The sequence below is a fragment of the Triturus cristatus genome, chromosome 3_2 (assembly GCF_964204655.1).
Source record: "Triturus cristatus chromosome 3_2, aTriCri1.1, whole genome shotgun sequence".
NCBI classification, from domain to species: Eukaryota; Metazoa; Chordata; class Amphibia; order Caudata; family Salamandridae; genus Triturus; species Triturus cristatus.
This window is the reverse complement of record NC_140584.1, coordinates 698,105,982-698,129,718: the sequence shown is the minus strand read 5'-3', so window position 1 is coordinate 698,129,718 and position 23,737 is coordinate 698,105,982. Positions and strand designations below refer to the sequence as shown.

The window sequence follows — 23,737 nt, the reverse complement described above, 5'->3', positions numbered from 1 at the left end:
TCAATTTTAAAATCCATAATGCTTCTTTGCGTCTAAGTGTCAGTTCTCGGTTTCCACCTCTTGGGTGTCTGGGTATATGGTCAATGCCATAGAATTCAAAACTCCTATTGGCTTTTTGTTCTGAGCAGATAGATATATGTGCTGCTATGGGATATCTCATATCCCCATTTTTAACAGCTCGTATATGTTCCCCAATTCTGTTTCTTAAGGGTCTGATAGTGCTGCCAATGTATCTTTTCCCACATTTACATTTTATGGCATAGATCACAAATTTGGTTAGGCACGTAATGTTGTGTCTGATTTTATATGTTTTCCCACCCGGACCCTGGAATTCAGTAATTCTGGGAAGCGCCCATTTGCACGCCATGCAATGACTGCAACCAGAAAAGCCGATAGAGTGTTGTGACAGCCAATTGTCCACACACTTTGGTGCTGGGTAGCTGGGGCTCAAAATATTCCTCAGTGTAAAGCCTCGTCTGTAGGTGATATCTGGTTTATCTGTGATCACTTCATTTAGGGATTTGTCTGCCTTCAGTAGGTACCAGTGTTTGTTGAGGCTTCTTCTGAGAATCCCCGACCAGTTACTGAAACTGGTGACCAAGCGTATTTTGTTATCGTCTTTATTGGCCACTGAGCGTACTTTCAAAGTATCTATTCTTGTAACTGTTTCTATTCTCTTCTCCGCTCTTCTTAAGGTCTCATGATCGTAGCCTCTATTCTTAAATCTAGTTATGGTTTTCCTTTTGTGTAATTCAAAGTCAATATCTGTGCTGCAATTCCGTCTCACTCTCACCAATTCACCATAGGGGATAGATCTAATTTGGTGTGGTGGGTGTGAACTGGATGCGTGGAGTAAAGAATTGCAGGCTGTTTGTTTTCTGAACAATCTGCTTTGTAAACATTTGTTTTCTACATAAAACTCCACGTCTAGAAATGAGATCTTGTCTCTGCTTTGTTCAGTTGTAAACTGAATGTTAAATTCATTTGAATTAAGATGTCCGATAAAGTCATTGAGTTTGGTTTGGGATCCTGTCCATATCATAAAACAATCGTCTATGTATCTCCCCCAGTACAAAATTGAGTCATTCCATTGTGTGCCCGATGGGCCCCAGATCCTCGTCGCCTCAAACCATCCCATAAAGAGATTGGCATTTGACGGTGAAAATCTGGAACCCATTGCCACACCCTGTTTCTGTCTGTACCATTTGTCTTGAAAAAGAAATACATTATTGTCCAGTAATATTCCAACCATTTCCATTAACATTTCGGTGTGTTCCCAAGTGTTTGCTGATCTGTTATTGAGCATTCTTCTGACGGCCATCATCCCTCCCTCCTCTTGATGCTGGTGTATAAAGCCGTGACATCAAGGGTCACCATAATCATATCCTCTTCCCAGCTGACATCTGCTAGAGTGCTGAGGATATGTTTGGTGTCTCTGATGTAAGACGGGAGATTGACCACCATGGGTTTAAGAAATGTGTCCACGTATTCGGACAATCGCTCAGTGGGACCCCCAATGCCCGATATAATGGGTCTACCTGGGGGAAATAGTGCAGTCTTATGAATCTTAGGTAGTGTATATAAGCATGGGAATCTTGGCCTGTCTACCTTTAAAAATGTCAATTCATTCTCATCAATTAGGCCCTGTCCATGCCAGCGTTTCAGATGGGTGTTAATGTGGTCCGTAAGGGTCCAAATGGGGTTGATATGTAGGAGCTCATAGCATTCTGAATCTGCTAGTTGTGAGTAAATTTCCTTATTATAGTCTCTACTACGCATGATTACCATGTTGCCACCCTTGTCGGCCTCGCGTATAGTGATGTCGTTGTTATTACTCAGATCCTTAAGTGCAGTTCGTTCATTGAAAGATAAATTATCTGTTCTGAAATTGGATACAGTGTTCCTGTCTTCATGTTTTTCTAAATCTGCCAGAACCAATCTGTGAAAGACATCTACATTGTTACCAGTAATCAAAGTCGGTGTCCATTTGGACTTCTCCTTTAAACTACTGGAGATATTGTAATCCGTAGTAATCTCCAAATCTCTCATAATAGAATCTGTAGTGATCAGTTCATCCTCACTATTAGTTATGGATAACAACAATCTGGTGTCTAGAATATCTTGTATTGAATTTTCATTCAATGTGGACATACCCAATTGTTTGTTCATGCTTTTATTAACAACATCGGTAGAACCAAAATGTTTCTTTAATTTCATACGCCTGACAAACTTGAACAGGTCAATCTTTACATCACATATATTCCCCACATTTTTAGGACAGAAATTCATTCCTTTAGTTAGTACTGACACGGCATCGTCTGAAAGTTGTAGGTCAGTCATATTTATTATGTTTATATTGTCTACTTCCTCCGGTCCCAAGACCTGGTCCTGACACCCGGTATTTCTTCTGCCCTTACTTCCTCTCTGGCCCCTCCTGGTTTTTCTCCTTGTTGGGGTCGCTTGTATTCCTTGTTGCCTCTCTTGATCCTGGCCACTTCCAATAAAAAACTATTACCAGTGTTGGGTGCATTGGTATCGTCTTCTACCTCACTGCCACTAGTGTGTGTCGTGTTAAGAGAAGTAGAACTCGAGCCTAATGAGGTACTACCGGTTTGAGTCTGTGGTTTGGTATGCGGTATTAAATGGTCATACTTTTTTGCAAAAGTAAAGACTCGGCCTTCGCAATAGTCACGCTCGTCTCTTCTTAGTTTGCGCGCCTTTCTTATCTTTATGTCCGAGACGTGGTGTTCAATTATCTCATTTAGGATGGCATAGTTCTTAAAAGTGCCTTCCGGTATATTCAGGTCTTTAATTTCTGATTCTAAAGTGTCTATGTCTTTCTGGAGCTGCATAACCTTTCTCTCGCAGTTTTCTATCAGGATACCCATGAGTTTGTTTGAGTTGCTACTCAGTTCTTTTTCCCATTCACTTAATAGGTCTGCTTCAAGATCCTCGTATGTAGGGAGGATTTGTGATCTTAAACCCCTTGGAATTCGTTTTAACTTGATATACTGTTTCAAGGTGGCAGCATCCCACCACCGTGACGGTTCGTTTTTCTTTAGTTTTTCTAGTCTAATAAATTTCTCCCTTAGACCTTCTTTTCTAGCACTCTGTTGCCCCTGTAAAAGTGTATTCAGGGGTGCATTCTTAGCAATATTACTGAAGAGGTCTTCAGCTTCCTTATCCCTAGATGTCATTGTGTCCCTTGAGCTGCCACCTATTAATAACAATTAATCAAAATTTGTGGTATGGGTCATAGGTATGTTGGCGCTTCAAAGGAAATTCACATACATATGTTAATATTCATTTATATGACGGTGCTGTAAGGTGTAGAGAAACCACCAACTCTACAAAGGAGAGCAAGAGCTCAACGTAACAATTTTGCAAATCCCCAGCACTCGTAATTATTACACTTTCAAAACGTTTCATTCGTGTGAGTTAGGAACAAACATTAGCATCAATAAATCATGTGCGAAGTTTCTCTTCTTGGTTCTTTATTTCCAAGTGGAGCATCCTAGTCACAGCCAACACGTGTTTCGTCGTGTCGGGACAGTAATCCCACGACTTCCTCAAGGCTGTGCAGATAAAACAACAATGAATGCCACATGGCATTACAAGCTTCCAAAAGAGAAGGGTCATTCAACAATATTGTACATTCATTAAAAGCCGATAAAGAAGCAAGTCGAGAAAGGTATATATTGTAAGTCATAGATGTCTTGATTAAAAGATTGTGAAGAATAGTGAAGCAATCTACAAGACATATAAATAAGAATTCGTTATACTCCGAAATGGAGAAATTAACAGTTGCAGGTATTTACAAGTAGTAATTTTAAAGAAACGTGTAAAACGTGAATTGAGATCAACAATAAGTAAGTACCTAGTATGGATGAGGACCAAAAGGGATGGAGAGAGAAGGAAATGGACGTGAGAGAAAACGTGACCTAATCCCGCCTATTAAGATACTGAGTTATCGTGTTCAGTGAGACTGAAAAGTCGTGGTGAGTGACAAAACAGCATGCCAACCATAGTGGATCCACTCAAAACGAGGCCAATATCCAAACATATTTACCTATTTTCTATCCAATAAGATCTCTATTGTAAGAAAACACAATGTAGGGACACAATATGTTAATGTTCTTGTCCACGAGGTGTTGTAAAATCTCTTCCAATAAAAAACTATTACCAGTGTTGGGTGCAAATCTCTTTCAATAAATATACACAAATCCCGTCTTACATCAGAGACACCAAACATATCCTCAGCACTCTAGCAGATTTCAGCTGGGAAGAGGATATGATTATGGTGACCCTTGATGTCACGGCTTTATACACCAGCATCAAGAGGGAGGGAGGGATGATGGCCGTCAGAAGAATGCTCAATAACAGATCAGCAAACACTTGGGAACACACCGAAATGTTAATGGAAATGGTTGGAATATTACTGGACAATAATGTATTTCTTTTTCAAGACAAATGGTACAGACAGAAACAGGGTGTGGCAATGGGTTCCAGATTTTCACCGTCATATGCCAATCTCTTTATGGGATGGTTTGAGGCGACGAGCATCTGGGGCCCATCGGGCACACAATGGAATGACTCAATTTTGTACTGGGGGAGATACATAGACGATTGTTGTATGATATGGACAGGATCCCAAACCAAACTCAATTACTTTATCGGACATCTTAATTCAAATGAATTTAACATTCAGTTTACAACTGAACAAAGCAGAGACAAGATCTCATTTCTAGACGTGGAGTTTTATGTAGAAAACAAATGTTTACAAAGCAGATTGTTCAGAAAACAAACAGCCTGCAATTCTTTACTCCACGCATCCAGTTCACACCCACCACACCAAATTGGATCTATCCCCTATGGTGAATTGGTGAGAGTGAGACGGAATTGCAGCACAGATATTGACTTTGAATTACACAAAAGGAAAACCATAACTAGATTTAAGAATAGAGGCTACGATCATGAGACCTTAAGAAGAGCGGAGAAGAGAATAGAAACAGTTACAAGAATAGATACTTTGAAAGTACGCTCAGTGGCCAATAAAGACGATAACAAAATACGCTTGGTCACCAGTTTCAGTAACTGGTCGGGGATTCTCAGAAGAAGCCTCAACAAACACTGGTACCTACTGAAGGCAGACAAATCCCTAAATGAAGTGATCACAGATAAACCAGATATCACCTACAGACGAGGCTTTACACTGAGGAATATTTTGAGCCCCAGCTACCCAGCACCAAAGTGTGTGGACAATTGGCTGTCACAACACTCTATCGGCTTTTCTGGTTGCAGTCATTGCATGGCGTGCAAATGGGCGCTTCCCAGAATTACTGAATTCCAGGGTCCGGGTGGGAAAACATATAAAATCAGACACAACATTACGTGCCTAACCAAATTTGTGATCTATGCCATAAAATGTAAATGTGGGAAAAGATACATTGGCAGCACTATCAGACCCTTAAGAAACAGAATTGGGGAACATATACGAGCTGTTAAAAATGGGGATATGAGATATCCCATAGCAGCACATATATCTATCTGCTCAGAACAAACAGCCAATAGGAGTTTTGAATTCTATGGCATTGACCATATACCCAGACACCCAAGAGGTGGAAACCGAGAACTGACACTTAGACGCAAAGAAGCATTATGGATTTTAAAATTGAGGAGCACGGAATGTGGTTTAAACATTGATCATGAGCTACATTACTTCCTGGGCAGATAATATGCGTGTCCACTCATGTTCATTTCCATGTGTTTCACACATAGACATAATGTACCAGTTATTATGACCAAATGGGAATATAACTCACTATGTATATTGATGGACATATTGATCACAATTTTTGGTAAAGAAAGGTGAATGAATCATATAGGCTAATCATAGTCTGCTATATGATGTTTATGTCTTAAGGTATGTATAACCTTTTGGAGTATTTAACCTGTTTGTACAGTCAGAAACCAGGATACCTTGCATGTAAGACCATAATAAATGGAGAGAATGGAGGACACACAGATGGCATACTAAAGTCAACTTAATATCACATGAATGAGTGTGTCACCTAATGCTGTCTTCTCACTCGTAGACTCATCTTATTCGGTTCGTTTTGACCTATCAGAAACACGAAGGACATTAAGCATGCTGTCCTTCGTACTTACAGACCAGTTTATTTATGACACGCACAAATTCGGCTGCCTCTGCATTATTTTTGCTGTGTCAATCTGAGACGATGCATAGGGACACTAGATCGCATCGTGAACATGGCACAGAGATCCCATGATGTTAACACAGTTCAAACATACTTGGAATTCCTAACACACAGTATAGCTTAAAACTTCAATTTTAGTTTATGGTGACCTAGTATCCCCTTTGAAAGATATTCACGGAGTTATATTTACTAAGACTACATGACTCCAGATAGTCTTATTTCTATTTCTATGGTCATGACGTACGACCTTGCACGCCACCCGGAAGTATATTGGTTGCGTTGGCTCGCCGCATTAGAGAGATTTTGAATCACGGACAGCTGTACTCGGCTCCATTGTAACGTTTGGATGGGAGGACAAAGATAACGAATTACCGACTGGAAAGTTGGGTAAGTTAGTTCACTGTCAGCGCGTAATAGGGTTAACGTCGATCGTATTAGGGATACGGTTAACCATGTCTGTAACCAGTGAATATAGGATACATTGGTAGAGTCGGGACCCAATAGCACTTCGAGTTCATGTTAGCTGAACGATTTTAAATCTCATTAACTATGAGATTTAACGATAGTCTTGTGAAATAGTTCCCGGAACCTAGCCGGTTCAATTGTAAAAATAGTAGGTGGCCACTTTTCCACCTGGTAGTACATCACTATCTATTTTTACTTATTGCCACATTTCTTACTTACAGCTCAGCGCTACACGCACGCCACGTTGACTACAAGAACTTAGAATTTGACTGTCCCCATCCTGGATTTGACCCCCATGTGGTCTGGAATTTTAACCACATATTAAGTAGGTCGGATTTGTGTATATTTATTGAAAGAGATTTTACAACACCTCGTGGACAAGAACATTAACATATTGTGTCCCTACATTGTGTTTTCTTACAATAGAGATCTTATTGGATAGAAAATAGGTAAATATGTTTGGATATTGGCCTCGTTTTGAGTGGATCCACTATGGTTGGCATGCTGTTTTGTCACTCACCACGACTTTTCAGTCTCACTGAACACGATAACTCAGTATCTTAATAGGCGGGATTAGGTCACGTTTTCTCTCACGTCCATTTCCTTCTCTCTCCATCCCTTTTGGTCCTCATCCATACTAGGTACTTACTTATTGTTGATCTCAATTCACGTTTTACACGTTTCTTTAAAATTACTACTTGTAAATACCTGCAACTGTTAATTTCTCCATTTCGGAGTATAACGAATTCTTATTTATATGTCTTGTAGATTGCTTCACTATTCTTCACAATCTTTTAATCAAGACATCTATGACTTGCAATGTATACCTTTCTCGACTTGCTTCTTTATCGGCTTTTAATGAATGTACAATATTGTTGAATGACCCCTCTCTTTTGGAAGCTTGTAATGCCATGTGGCATTCATTGTTGTTTTATCTGCACAGCCTTGAGGAAGTCGTGGGATTACTGTCCCGACACGACGAAACACGTGTTGGCTGTGACTAGGATGCTCCACTTGGAAATAAAGAACCAAGAAGAGAAACTTCGCACATGATTTATTGATGCTAATGTTTGTTCCTAACTTACACGAATGAAACGTTTTGAAAGTGTAATAATTACGAGTGCTGGGGATTTGCAAAATTGTTACGTTGAGCTCTTGCTCTCCTTTGTAGAGTTGGTGGTTTCTCTACACCTTACAGCACCGTCATATAAATGAATATTAACATATGTATGTGAATTTCCTTTGAAGCGCCAACATACCTATGACCCATACCCCAAGTTTTTATAATATTGGATTAGCACAGTGCCATCTACCCAAAGTTAGAAAAGCGACAAAAACTCTGCTAGAAAAACATACACTTAAGGTGAACAATTTTAGAGTGCTCCATATAAAGGAGCTGATCTTTACCTGAAGCTTGGGAATTACATAGGGTTGCTTACTTCATATCTGCTTTGTTAAATTCATGTGGCATCCTAACCTTGAAAGGACAATATAAATATATTCTAAATCCACAGTTTCCGGTTATGAAATGGAGGGCTGTCACGGACGGTTCGAGGTAGAATACCGGTAATCCTTCAAATTACGCCAACTCACAGCGTGTCGCTGCTCATACGTGCTCACCGGTAACTTTCGCGTCGGTCAGACTCCAACGCGTATTCCCGCATATGCTTCGGTCATTGCATCGAATGTCCCAATACCGGTGTCACAGCCATAGGGGGGCAGCCCAATTTCAATTAAATCCTCAATCCACAGTTTCCGGTTATGAAATGGAGGGCTGTCACGGGCGGTCCGAGGTAGGATACCGGTAATCCTTAATTTACTCTCCACAAATCCCCGTCGTTCCAGGAAACACTAGGACACCCAAATTGCTGCAGTTACTTTAATAGCAGGGTAAAAAATGACACGTTTCTGCTTTACGCCTTGATCACGCTCGCAAACATACAAATTTGCCATGATTAAATACACCTCATCGTCCTCATTAAAGGACGGGCTCACCCACACAAGTGCCTATACATAATAGCAACTGTCGCGGCCATATTTAAATGTCAAAAATATAATTGATTGTATCATATACATCGACCAAGTTTCGTTGGATATAAATTATTAAACCACATCTTGTGAATTCATAATTATATACAAAATAAATGTAAATAATCAGCTTATTTACTGCCATCATCAGCAATATTAATGATGGTCACGGAACGCCAGATAATGTTTTTCAAAATCTCATAGACTAAAATAAGTCTATTGCATCGTTCTCCATAACCGTGCTCCTTTCTATTTACTGGAAAGTACGTATTTTACAGATTTCATACCTGACGCCCCACCCCTCCGGGTGTGCTGGCTGGCGCGTTAGTTAGCATGTACCAGTGACGTAGGTTCTTGTCCGTCACCGATGATCAATAAAGATCTAATATTCAAATATTACTGCGTGAGCCAATTGTGCCCTAGTGGGCTTACTCACCCATCAGCTATAGTTGATAAAGAATTGTCAACAGCAATTCTGCACCAATTCTGCCCAAGTGGGCTTAATGATACAGCAATACAATGTATTCCAAACATCTGCCCAAATGGGCAAACTTGATAAACACAATTCAGGTTTAAGAGCTAATATCGACATTAATGGAGAACAAAACATCTAGTCCCAATGAACAAAGGCGTCCATGTATAATCCATGTGGTGATTTCCATCAATCCAACGTTTCTTCTCAGATTACAAAATATTTCCACAGTTGCAAAAAGAAGTGCCCCAACCTATAATAAAAATGTATTAAAATTATCAATGAAACAAACTGTTGTACAGACAAAATCCTCTATATACTTAATCGTGCAAATGGATTGCCAGTTCTTCGCTTAACCCCTTCGCCGTGGCACGAATTCCGCCGCGGCGCTGGGGGGGTGCGGGGTGAGCACGGCGCTGCCATGCTCATGACAGAACCACGCCGTCATGAGTCACGGGCGAGCTGTGCTCATGACGGCGTGGTTCCGTCATGACTCCGCCCACTTGCATTGATCGCCCGCACGGGCGGGGAATCAGTGCCGCGTGGGCGGAGCGGCCGCCAACGGCCGCAGAATGACGGACCCACTCCGTCATGAGCACACGGCGCCAGTGGCTCATGACGGAGTGGTTCTGTCATGAGCAGGGAACGGGTTAAATTTAACCCCTTAGGTGCCAGACTTTCCAAATCAATAATGTATCGCAATTCCAGTTTTCTCGAGGACAACTCTCTATTGCCACCTCTTACACCCAGATTCACATTGTCGATAACCTCCATTCGAACCAACGTGTCATCCTGCATGTGGTTCTCATGAAAGTGGCGAGCTATGGGGTACTGTCTGTTATTATTCCTTATGGCACGAAGGTGCTCCAACACCCGCTTTTTAGCTGGTGTTTGGTGCTGCCCATGTACCATTTGTTACATGGGAACATCAAAACATATACACAGTGAGTTGTGTTGCATGTTAGATTCTTCTTGATTATAAACTCTCTCTTGGAGTTAGGTACCAACAATTTATCATAGTCAATACTTCCTCTACATGCCTTACAGTTCCGGCAACATCTAAAGCCAGGTGTACCCCTAGACTTGCCTATATCCTGTTCTGTGACATGATTGTGACTCAACTCATCTCTCAATGATCGACCTTTTCTAAATGTGATCTGTGGATTACTGACCACATTTTTCTTAAGATGATCATCGGTAAGTAATACATGCCAATGCTTTTTGAAAATTCTGCGTACCTCGTTCGCCTGTCCTGAGAATGTTGTAATGAACCTGATACATTCACTACACTCCTCTTTCTTAGAGTATAGTAATTCATTTCTGGACTTCTTCTCTAATCTAGAAACTGCCTCATGAATGGTCTTCTTACTGTAACCCCTATCCTTGAACCTCTGACACATGATTGTCTCTTCACACTTGTAGGCAATATCAGTGCTACAATTCCTCTTTGCGCGCAACAACTCCCCATAGGGGATGCTGTGCACCAAGTTACGAGGATGGCTGCTGCTGGCATTGAGAATACTATTCCCTGCAGTTCCTTTCCGAAATAATTTGGTCGTCAAGTTGCTATCTTTGACTTCCAAAAGGACATCAAGGAATTCCATTGATTTTTTACTGAGATGTTCAGTAAACTTCAGATTGAGCCTATTTGCATTCAATTTATCAATGAAAGCTCTAACTGATTCCTCATCGGCACACCAGATGAAGAAAATATCATCGATATAGCGCAGCCACAGGGCCACATTGTTGAATTCCGCCATCTGTGCGACAACCTACTCCTTCCACCAGCCCATGAATACATTCGCATAGCTGGGGGCGAAGCAGGTTCCCATGGCTGTGCCCTGTGACTGCCTATATACGGTGTCATCAAAGATAAAGAAATTATTCGTTAAACAGATCTCAATTATCTGTGAATGATGAAATAGTAAGATAGATCTAGTCTTGAAGAAGTGTTGAATGGCTTGAAGTCCTAGATTATGTTCGATGCTTGTATAGAGACTGCTTACATCAAGGGAGACTAGAGTGTAATCACTCTCCCAGTGTATTCCATCGATTATCGTCAAAAAATGTGTTGTGTCCCTAAGGTAGGAGGGTAATGCCACTACATACGATCTCAGGTAGTAATCAATGAATCTGGATGTATTTTCCAATAGTGAACCTATTGAGGAGGCTATAGGTCTCCCTGGAGGCTTGCAGATATCCTTATGTAGCTTCGGAAGTAAATAAAGAATGGGAACCTTCGGATGTGCACAATACAATTGTACTCCTCCCATTCCATCAACCCTCTTTCTCTCCACTCGGTCAATGCCTCTTAATACATAGTATTAGATTTTAATACTTCGGCCATATCCGACTTACAATAACACTTGTCATCACTGAGTTGTCTCAGACCTTCTGCCAAATATTTCTGTTTGTCTAAGACAACAACATGTCCCCTTTTATCCGATTGACGGATTACAATGCTTTTATCTGCTTTTAAGTTATCAATAGCAGTGATTTGTTCAACTGTTAGGTTTTTCTTGTTACATGGAATCTTTCTATACCTTATTTTGTGTAGGTCATGTAACACTCCCTTCTCAAATACATCAATTGCCTCACATTGTATATTGGGGAGAAACACAGATTTGGGTTTAAATTTACTCCCAGGATTACCTCCTAGATCCTCACCCCAAGCTTCCCAGTCAGGTGTCAAATTGTTTTCATACGTTTCATCACCTGCCATGGTATTCAATGCATGTAACATTTCAATATCAGCCATATCAAGATTACTCACTCTGTCCCTGCTAGTTCCAGTCATCTGTCTCTGTGGTTTGGTATTGAACCACTTTTTCAACTTTAGCTTTCTTGAAAAAAGGATTCAATCTATTCTCGTTTGGGCATAATTCATGTTGAGGGATGAGCAGAAGGATAATCCAAGAGAAAGGGTCTCAATTTCCTCCCTGGAAAGAGACCGCTGGGAGAGGTTAACGACAGTCATGTTTTTTGTTTCCTGCCCCTTGTTTCCATTCCCACCGGGGTTTTGTCTGTGCCTCTTCCTCCTCTCCTTGGCTTGTCTGTTCCTCCTGTTTTTCCTCTGTTTCCTCGTCCCCATCCTCTCTGTGCCCCTCCTTCTTGATGAAACTCTGTCCTGTTGTGACTCATCAATTGGAACTGCAATAAAAAATTATTTGTTTTCTTTCGTGAGCCGTGTTATTTCTTGATTTATGGCTGAAGTTGATGCATCTGATAAACTTCCATCAGAGATGTCACTTTCACTTACATCTCTTGCAGCTCCAAAGCTATTGGGTAAAGTAACCATCATTCCTGTCTTTCTCTCAAATAAATGATCATACTGTTTGTGAAATGGTAATGTCCGCCCTGATTGGTAGTCCCTATAATCACGTAAAAACTTTCTTTGTTTTTTTGCAGTTATTTCTTCTTCCAATTTATACATTTTCACCATTAGATTTTTCATATGTTCCTCCAGTGCCTCTTTTGAGATGAGCTGACTGATTTCCTGTAGGATTTTATCAATTTCCAAAAGCAATTTGGCGAGATCCTTCAATGCATATTTGACCAAAACCCGCATCATGGTCATGGAGCAGGAGGAAGAATTATTGGACCATTCTTCCAACATATCAGTGTCGGGATCCTCATAGGTAGGAATGGTAAAAATACGAAGACCCCTTGGTACACGTTTGACGTCAATGTACCGTTGTAAAGATTCAGCCTCCCACCATTTTGATAGTTCTTTCCTGTGGAGCTTTTCCGGTGTATTGAATAGGGCTTGTAGGTTAATTTCCTCAGTAATACTGGATGTGGGGTTTAGCGCGTTACAGCTGGATCCCGTTTGCGCAAACAATAGTTTATCCGCAGTTTGTTTCCTACGAGCTTCTGAACCACTTGCCATGTTGGAATGTAAACGTTTCTGCAGACAATTTGTGCAGGCACTGAGACAGCGTTGTCTCTTAATGTACCACGCTCCCTTACCCCTAGGCACACACGCTTACCATGAAAGGCGCGCTTACAGAGGGAAAAGTCACCAACCACAGAGTCGGGAGAACCACTCCACCCACCTTCCAATGTGCGCTCCTTACCTCCGCATGTCAGGACCACAACCCCTCGCAGTTGCGCCAACTCACATCGTGTCTCTGCTCATACGTGCTCACCGGTAACTTTCGCGTCTGTCAGACTCCAATGCGTATTCCTGCATATGCTTCGGTCATTGCATCGAATAACCCAATACCGGTGTCACAGCCATAGGGGGTCAGCCCAATTTCAATTAATTCCTCAATCCACAGTTTCCGGTTATGAAATGGAGGGCTGTCTTAGGCGGTCTGAGGTAGGATACCGGTAATCCTTAGTTTACTACAATTGCTGTTGACAATTCTTTATCAACTATAGCTGGTACATGCTAACGAACGCGCCAGCCAGCACACCCGGAGGGGTAGGGCGTCAGGTATGCAAAATGTAAAATACGTGCTTTCCAGTGAATAGAAAGGAGCACGGTTATGGAGAACGATGCAATAGACTTATTTTAGTCTATGAGATTTTGAAACACATTATCTGGCGTTCCGTGACCATCATTAATATTGTTGATGATGGCGGTAAATAAGCTGATTATTTACATTTATTTTGTATATATTTAGGAATTCACAAGGTGTGGTTTAATAATTTATATCCAACGAAACTTGGTCGATGTATATGATACAATCAATTAAATCAAAAAATAAATCTGTCCTTTAATGAGGACGATGAGGTGTATTTGATCATGGCGAATTTGTATGTTTGCGAGCGTGATCAAGGCGTAATGCCGAAACGCGTCGTTTTTTACCCTGCTATTACATTAACTGCAGCAATTTGGGTGTCCAAGTGTTTCCTGGAACGACGGGGATTTGTGGAGAGTGTATATGTATATATATATATATATATAATATTCACTGTAAAAACCAAAAGTTACAGGGACGTTATAGTGACAAAATGGAATAAAAAAAACTTACAAATTCACTGAAGAAGCCAAAGGTTACAGAGACGTTATAGTTAGGCTCACGTTTCACTCATACAAAACCAGTGGAATTCAGCAGTTATAGTTAACTGAGCTAACTATAACTCGCTCCCCGCAATGCACTGCTTATGATCTCACATATTACATCACTCATGACATGGTCAGTGACATCACTGATGACATCTCAAATGGCGTCAAACAGCAAAGGTTAGTCTTCTGTGGGAACTAATGAATATCTCTTCAGCCAGTAAGCGTCTTGATTGGTCACTGGTCTAGTCTTCACTTTCAATTATGATTCAAAACCTATTCCATCAAGCTCATTCCAAATGCCTGGGCCAAAACATACTATGCAACAAAAAACAAGACAAACATCGTTTCATCATAAATATTCACAATACCCATTGGAATATAGATAAAACATGTATATATACATATATATATATTGTACATTGTGTTTGTTTTTGTTTATGTTAACTTAAAATCAAGCACATAAATATAACGGTAGCGGAAGTCATGAAACGCTCGCCAACACATGCTGAGAGTATGTATTAGGCACAAGAAAGGTATGCTACAATATCGAGTTTTAATTTAAATTACAGGTCTGCAATTGCTACCGAATATAATTTTTTTTTAACATTGCATGATGTTTTAAATGCAACAATGTGGTTAATCTGACAGTACACCTTTGTATTCAAAATGATCACGGTAACAAATCAAGTCTGTTTTCTAGCTCCGAGAAACTGACAAACACCCTTCAATCTGTTTTCACTTTCCATGATGAGGAGGTGTGTCACTCAAAAATGTATAAACACTGTTGGTTTACCATGCACTTGTACTGGTGAACAAGGAGGCTTCCTCTGAAACGCATCTAGTGACTTGGCTTACAAAAGAAATAAACACGCTGTAAAAGGATTTCTGTGGGCCTGGCATTGTTTTGCTGTGAATGGTGAAAATGATTGTTGTGGGGATATAAATATATATATATATATATCCATAAGTTAAAATAAACAAAAACAAATACAATGTAGCAACACATATATTGGATATCCCTATACCAATAGGAACCCTCTTTCTTCCAAGACAATTCTTAAGTATATAGCTGCTGTTTTTCAATATTGCTGGCAGTCCCTATTAGAGTTTGTCCTTTGTAGCAACACCCATGACGACATGTCTTATCCTCAAAATTATTCTGGGGTGTCTTTCTTAACAAGAAAACACAAATTGTATTTATATCGGACTCCTTTTCGATGAAAAAAAAATCGATGCGTTTCGGCCCTTGTGTTTGGGCCTTTTCAGGACACTGGAAGTACAGCCATCTGTAATTTAATATATGTACATAGCATTTAGTCTTCGAGGCTGTACTGCTCTTGTAACAATACAAAACAGCCCATACAACCTATCTCTAACCTATCTCTAAAATCTCTGAATGTCAGAAACATGCTTCAAAAGTATCGCAAAATTGTGTAAATTGGGGTCCCCAGAAAAACAGAAAAAAGCATGTTTTGAAGAAAAAAACTAAATACTAAAAAAAGAACCTGGTGCATGGGAAAAGATTCTCCATGGTATTGTGCCTTTGTGTCAAACCCATTGTGCGTGAATCATGCAAATGCATAAAATGTGCCCAACATCACATGGTGACCCTTCAACAGTAAGAGTCAGAAAACAGTACTCACGTAGATCATAATAAAGGTTTATTAGTTTAGTCAAGAGAGTCCATGCCTAACTATTGTCTGGCTACACAGCACCAGGTTAATACTAGTCCACTGTCTATGGGAGCACCTTTCACTGCATGTGAATCATGTCTGCGTCCGTTCTGATAATAGATCAGTATCAGCTGTAAAAATGCAAACAACAATACTAGACATCTCAAATGACATCACTGATGACATCATCCACAGAATCTCTGACGCACCCACTCACACCTCCATTTAAACTTTCATACACCCACTCCAACTTCCACACTAACATTCCTGTAGGTAATATATGTGTATATATGTGTGCACGCACACACACACACGCACACACACACACACACACACACACATATATATACACAAACACACACAATTGCTCCTACCAGGATCAAGACAGCGAGTCTGTCGAAACGTGTTACCTGGTGTAATAAACTTCACTTCGGCACTTCCTGAGAGCACGGATATTTCTTTCTTCTGTGTGATATATATATATATATATATACATATAAATATATATATATGGTTCTCTCAAACGTCCTGCCACGAAGGGAGCGCCTTCACAGCCGGTGCTCACGTCGAGATCAGGACAGCGATCTCGTGGAAAGATATCAGCCTCAAAGTCAAAGAAAGACGCGGTACTCCTCTCGGCAAAAAAGATATTTTTTAATTACAAATCGTAAACCTCCCTACGCATTTCGAACCGAAGTATATACTACCTACTGGCAGTCACTAGTAGGTAGTTATAGTTAGGACCTATGTTCCATAGGAATTTTTTTTGTTTGTTTTGCTAATAACTTTGTGCCAGTTGAAGAATCTTTACAAAATTTTCAAAACAAGTGTTCCAGTCACTTCAGCTGCTGTCTGGAAAGTTTCAGGGTGATTTGGTTAAGTTGGGGTCAGAAAAATGGGGGTTCCAAAACACGTTTTCCCCATGCAATGCCCAATAGGGATTTTACACGTGACTACAGCCCGAACTATTGAACGGAATTACACCAAACTTGGTAGAAAGCTAGATCTTGGTCCAGAAAGAGTGCTTTTTATAGGTTGGTGTAAATCTGTTCAGGAGTTGTAGAGTTAGTAAAGAAAAAAGATTTACATATCTCTAGAGAAGCAGATCCACGGTGGATATAAGTCAAACTGTGCCTTTCATCATAACCTTCCTGCCGTTTGGGTCCAACCAACTCTACATTCTAAACAACTACGTCAGGCTCGCTGAGCGAAGTAGAGGTATTCACATCAGGTCTCCCAGCGAAAAGGATCTATGCTGATATTTTTCTGATGTACTTACAATGCATATATTTTTTATTCGTATCATCAGTCCATTAGCTTTGTGATGAAACAACAGACAGCTGCATGCCAGCGACCACTCATGGCGCGGTACCACAATATAATTCTGCACTGCATGTGAACGCATCTCGATAATTTTTATATGGGCACACTTTCCTTTTGGAAGACACTATTGCTGCCTATTTTATTTTGCAGTGGCTAGACCCGACTTGTAATTGTTTTTTGTGATTAGTTAGCACACACAGTAACCTTTTTGGGGTTTAATGCATGGAATGTTGGGTTCCAAGGTGTAGTGCAGACAGTTTATTATTTTAGGGTAATGCACACATTATATTTTTATTTTTAGGTGATTTAATATAATTAACTTATAGGAAGCTATTTGTCCCAGGTCGTCACCCTGACGGTGCCAGACAACAATGCTTCCAATAGTAGCAGAAATTGTAAGGAATTGCTAATATCTTCACTGTATAGTTGAGTGTCACTTTCAGAGCCGACCCTGAAGCAGTCCACAGGTTATTGATGTGAGCCGACACAGCTCTACACAATGTATTATTACCAGTCCTACTCCAAGTAACTGCACAGAACAATGCCTTTGCATATCTGAGTGGTAGCCATGCTAAGTTTTATATGCTGAATCTAAGTATTTATGCCACACCTCGCAGGGACCTTTAAATACTTTAATTTCTGGTTGATTCCATAAACATGTAAAAAGCTAACGGTGAATTATTTAATTTGTTATAGTTCACAATTTCAGATCACACTTATAAGCATGACTGTAACATGACGAAAACAGGAACTACCATCAAACATTACGCACAATGAAATGTTATCCTGACAAACAATGCTTGTACATTTAAATCGTTTCTCCAGTATCTTAATGTTGGGCAAGTGATTTCAGCATTTCATGTTCCTTAAATCTCTGATTCTACATATAACAGAGGTCAGTGAGAAACTAACATATAACGGTGAATAATGCCACAATACATTTCAAAATCCAAGTTGGTATCATCAGACAAAGCAATCTTCTACAATGCCCTCGAGCTTTTTCTCTACACTGGATGGCCTCTTTAAAGTAAGGAAAGGCTTGCTACACGCTTCAAGGACCAGCCTCATACATTTTTTAGGGGTTACTTAATAAGGGCATCTCCCCAACCACTTTAACTGTTGTTATCATAGTTCTCTTTATTTGTATCCTCATTAAAAAAAATACGTTCCTTTTGATAACAACTTTGTTCCAAACTTCAGAGTGCGCACTTTTTTTAAAATAGCACTTACAAAACTCAAACAAGAAAATAAAATTACTCACGTTCCATAAAATAGGGTCCAGGCTCAATTCGCCAAACGATATGTCCTTTTTGGGTACCCGTCACACCCCGGTTCTTTGAATCCCAGAAATTTGCAGGAGAGTTTTCATCTGTTGAAACAAAATTGGCACTTTGAATATTATGTCTGAACGGTGGTTAGGGGTGCCTCATATAGGTCAAGGAAGGTCGCATCTAAGTCGGATTTTAAGGATAACCACTTACAATACAAATTGGATGCATTTAGATTTGCAGTATAAAAATATATCCTATATGAATATTTTGAAGATGTGACATGGAGCCAGCCCTCCTGGAACTAGGCTGGAACCCTCTTACAATAAATAAATGAATGAATATAAGTTATAGCACAAAATCATTATTGACCAAAGCATGCTCATTTAAACTAAGGTAATCCAATCCAGAATAAGAAACGTGTTGAATTGGGTGGATAGTGAGCAGATAGAATTTGGGAATGCAAATGATGCTTACTATGGTCTTTGAAGACGGGAAGAAAGTTTCATAGTATGGTTCCTATGGTATGGTGTACCTCTCCGGATTCAACAGAGAAATCTAATGCATTTTTTTGCAGGATGCATCTGTAAACGTTCATTGTTCGCAAAGATCAGCAGCTATATCCTGATGATGGTAGTTGAGATGTTTGCATGTCAGAGAAGAGGTCAATTTTGTGCAGCAAAGATGTTTTATGATATAGTGGCACACAAAATAGTCCAACACGATTGTATGGAAAACAACAGTGTCTAAATGTAGATTGACTAAGGGAACATACAGACACTAGATACATCAAACATTTACTGCACAAATCTGGTCCTACACCCAATTTATGAATAATAATGATTTGGAAACGTTGGGCCTGATTTAGATCTCGGCGGACAGGTTACTCCGTCACAACGCTGATGGATATCCTGTCAGCCGAACGATAAATCCAATAGGATGTAATGGGATTTATATTTTGGAGGACTGGATATTCATAACAGGTGTGGCGGACTAACCCATCTGCCGAGATCTAAATCAAGCTCTCTTTAGTAAGAAGATGCAGATTCCAATAGAAGCAGTAATTCAATATGGCTTCCAGTGTAAGGGGAATGCACTCACTATTCAGCAATACAAATCATAACTCTTACATAGGTGACATCAGTGAAGTGGCGGCTGGCAGATTTCACAGTGGGCATATTTAAATTTAATCTGAACCTTCATGCCAATGGTCCCCCTATATAAGGGTTAGATCCACCTACACGGAGTGGCTGCTTACAAACCTCTCGGCAACGTCAGCGAACAGAGATGCACAAATATTTCTTACACACCCTAGCGCCTCATGGGTACAGGCGCTGTTCGACTTCAGGTCCGGTAAACAGTGCTATGCGGCACATAGCAGTATTATTTTATTTCACTGCCACACTCACTCATTCACTGTAGGTGAATAACATTTTGTTACTATCTTTGTGGGTGAGTCCCAAACTTTCCTGCCTTGCAGCAAAACCTAATCCTCCGGTCAGAGCCTGCTATCACCCTGGCAACTGTAGTGGCTATGATACTGGCATCATCTGTTAACAGACCTTGGTCCAGCCGCACCCCGTGCAGGTAGGGGCCGGGTGTGAGGGGGGTTTCAACAGACAAGGGAAAATGTATTATTTTTTTATTTTTCCTATTGGTCGTCTGTCGAATCCGCCCCCCAACACGGCCCCACTGCCTCACCGCTCTTACCTGCATGGGCCGCTCCTGCCTTGTTCTAGAGGTTGGCACTGTAAGGGCAAGATGGTCTTGTAGCTGCTCTTCTTTGTGACACATGCAAGCTCTGGTGGTTTTGCAACATCACGGTTAAATCACAACACACTTATGGAATATTTCATGTATGAAAAAAGTACAAGAATTTGTTTTTTGCAATGTTTTTCTAAAAAACGGTACTTCATTAAGTGACATGTAAAATAAATAAAATGTAAGTGAATTACTTTACACATTGACAGGTCAAAATGCTTGCCATGACGTTGGTGTGAATAAACAGAGTGAATGGTGAGAAGAAATAAGAAAAAGATATAGCAAATGCTACCTGGACTCATAGAATGATGTACAGAGCATGAGCAATATGGAAGCACTCATTTTTTTTATTTCATTGGGCATAGAATCTTGTTTTTTGTTTTGTGTATAGAGAATGGGCATAGGAACCGGAGGGGGTAAAATTTATCTCGCTCCACTCTCAAGTTTTAGAAAGGGGGTAGACAGGGTTGACGTACGAAGCAGTCAGCTAGGTCTAACTAACTTTTCCTCTGGCTGCACAGTAAACTAAACAAATAGCAGTTGAGAAAGCCAGCGTACTTTGAAGTTTCTGTATTCCAAGAAATTAGAGAAAGCAAAAGACACACAAATGATGGATGGAATGCGGAAAAAATAAAAAATAAACCCCCAGTCAAAAGATCTGGGTTAAATCTATTGTTCTTTTGCCCACCATGACACCCCCGTTTATACCCAGCCATATGAAAATTTGTCTTGACCCATGCTCCTCATGGGAACAGTCTAGCCCAAAATGCCAGGCCAGGTCCTCACTGGACCAGAAACAAGCATCCTGTTTGACATTGTTCAGCATTCCGTTCATCAATTGTTCATTTTCCAATAAACAAGAGAGCACATGCTAACCAATTAAAACACAGAAAGGAAACTTTGAGAAAACAAAAGAAAACTTCAGCTTAGATGAATAGTCATTTCTGAAAAAAACTACAGCAGATCCCAAGATACTTTGTAACTATCAGCCTATTTCACTCCTCCCCTTCTATAACAATGATTTGGAGAGGGAGCTCAACAGGAAACTTTCTTCCCCTAAAGAAACTAATGCTTTATTGGAGGACTCACAATCTGATTTTTGTCCACACAACAGTAGAGAAACTGCCATGACTGCTGTTGCACATAACATCAAGTCTATCACTAACAAGGGTGGATCTGCTACCCTTGTCCACCTAGACCTATCAGCGGCCTTCGTCTCCTATCCCATTTTGGTCAGACTTCTATCAGGATCAGGCATCCATTTAAATGTCTTGAAATGACAAACTTATTTTATCTCAGACAGGATTCAGTCCGTTCTTCTGCCCACTCTCCAATCACAATCTAAATCAGTACAGTGTGTGGTCCCACAAGGATCTTCACTCAGTCTAACCCACTTTAATTTCCATATTGCTCCTTTTGCAATGGTTGTTCAATCATTTGGGTTGATTTGATTTCATATGTGGCTAACACATAAGTAACCATCTCTTTTGATCCATATATCCTAATTACTGTAGACCCTTTCACCTCTTGCATGAAAACAGTACCCAGGTAGAGGTGCCACAACCATTTAAAACTCAACAGTAAAAAATCTGAGATTTTTTTTGCCCTGGCAACCACTTTGCCACCTGGTGGTCTCAGCTCCTCACTGGCCCACCAATTCCATTCAAGACTGTTAGAATCCAAAAGTAAACCTAGATTCCAACCTATATTTTAATTCACGAGGGAAATGAATTACTTCATCTGGTTTCTTAATTCTGAAAATGTTAAGTGTTAGAAAGTGGGTCTCTAGTTTGCAGAGGTTTGCATCCTGTCCAAGTAGTGACCACAATCCTTGTCAGGTTAAGTCAGATACACAACCTACATTAATCTGTACTCGCCCTCTGGTAGCTTGGCACACAGCAGTCAGGATTAATTTAAGAGGCAATGTGTAAAGTATTTGTGCAACATGGAAATTACAGTAATGCAACGAAAACATCACAAAAAGACTCCACACCAGTTTAGACAAATAAAGAATATTTTTATAAGTAAAACAAGACAAAAACAACAAAAATCCAATAAGTAGAACTTGAGATATTCATTTTTGAAGAATAAACTACAATACAGTGCTTAAAAGCAAATAGCGCTCAGGGGTTACTTGAGGTCACACTGGACCGGGGTAAATCCAAGGTTCAGGCCGGCCGCGATGGAGGGCAATCCAGCTACAGGACCCATGCAGGTTCTGCTGAAAAACTAACCTGGATGGCGCAAGCATTGGTGTCAAAGACTCAATGCACCAGTTCTGATCCACACAGTCGAGTAGATGCGTCATCATTGAGCCTAGCAGTCGGGTACGGCATTGTCGTTGACCCTTGTAGTTGGATCCCGAGTCGTTGTTGAACCCCCTCCCTTACAATGCAGGGCTGCATCGTTGTCGATCCTTGCAGTCAGGTTCTGCATCGTTTTCAAGCTGCGCAGGAATATCCACAAAGCGGCACTGCGTCAAAGGCCACTGCCTCGGTTCTGATTGGTGCAAAGACATCACTGCATCGATTTGTTTTGTTTTTTAAACAGCTGCAGAACCAACTTTTAAGGGTTCGGACTGGATTGACACATCTTGGCAGGGCAGGATTCACAGCTGGCAGAGTCCAGCAGCTGAAGCAGAGTTGAAGGATGTCTTTGATGGCCCTGAGATTACAAAACAGGAAGCAAGCCAGCAAGCCCTTGGAGTCACTCAAGTTCTTGGAGCATGTAGCGATGCAGGTCAAGTCCTTCTCACTACCAGGCAGGAAGCAGCAGGCCAACACAGCAAAGCAGTTCAGCAGAGTGGCAGTCCCTCCTGGCAGCACAGCAGTCCTTCTTCCTGGCAGAATATCCTCAGATCCAGAAGTGTACTGAATTGGTGGTGTCAGAGGTCCAGTACTTATACCCAGTGGTGCCTTTGAAGTAGGGGAGACTTTGAAGAGGCCTTTGAAGTACATAAGGTTCCCGCCTTTTTTGCCCTGGGTCCAGACTCACTACAGGGGGTATGCAAGTGTCTGTTTCTCTCTCCCAATATAGTTCAGGAAGGAACATTAGCCTGGTAATGGGCCACCAGAATGTGAGTGTCACACCCCATCTCCCTTTCTATGAATGAATGAATGGTTTCTAAAGCACATAGCTACCTCGGCAGAGGTGTCCCGGCGCTAGCGGTGAGCTCACGAGAAGGGGATTAGGAGGGGAAAAAAAATGTTTATGTTTATGATTATGCTCGGGGTCTAGTTTTGCCTGAAGGGGGGACAGGCCATCAGGTCATCCTTGGTGCAGTACCAGGGCACCCCATAGTGAGTATAGGGGGTGAAATGCAGATAACGGGGAAGACCACATTTCTAACGAGGGTGGGAGGTTCACAGGGCTGGGGAAAGGGGATGGGTGAAAAAGTTAAAAAAGCGAGCAGAAGCAAACAGGGAAAAAAAGTACAGAATAGAAAAAGGAATGGTATGAATTATTTTCAATTTTGGAAGTATGAGTACTACTAGTAGATGCCGTATTATATCGGT

At 40.8% G+C, this 23,737-nt stretch overlaps 1 protein-coding gene across 5 annotated transcripts in view; it reads right to left on the bottom strand.

The window, feature by feature from the left end:
* Window positions 1-23,737, bottom strand: part of HECW2 (HECT, C2 and WW domain containing E3 ubiquitin protein ligase 2) — a 1,572,445-nt gene that overhangs the window by 645,328 nt on the left and 903,380 nt on the right. For all 5 annotated transcript variants that reach the window (XM_085648759.1, XM_085648760.1, XM_085648761.1 and 2 more), the window contains one exon: window positions 18,455-18,562. In XM_085648759.1, the coding sequence (XP_085504885.1) occupies window positions 18,455-18,562 (108 nt within the window). The remainder of the gene's footprint in view (window positions 1-18,454; window positions 18,563-23,737) is intronic.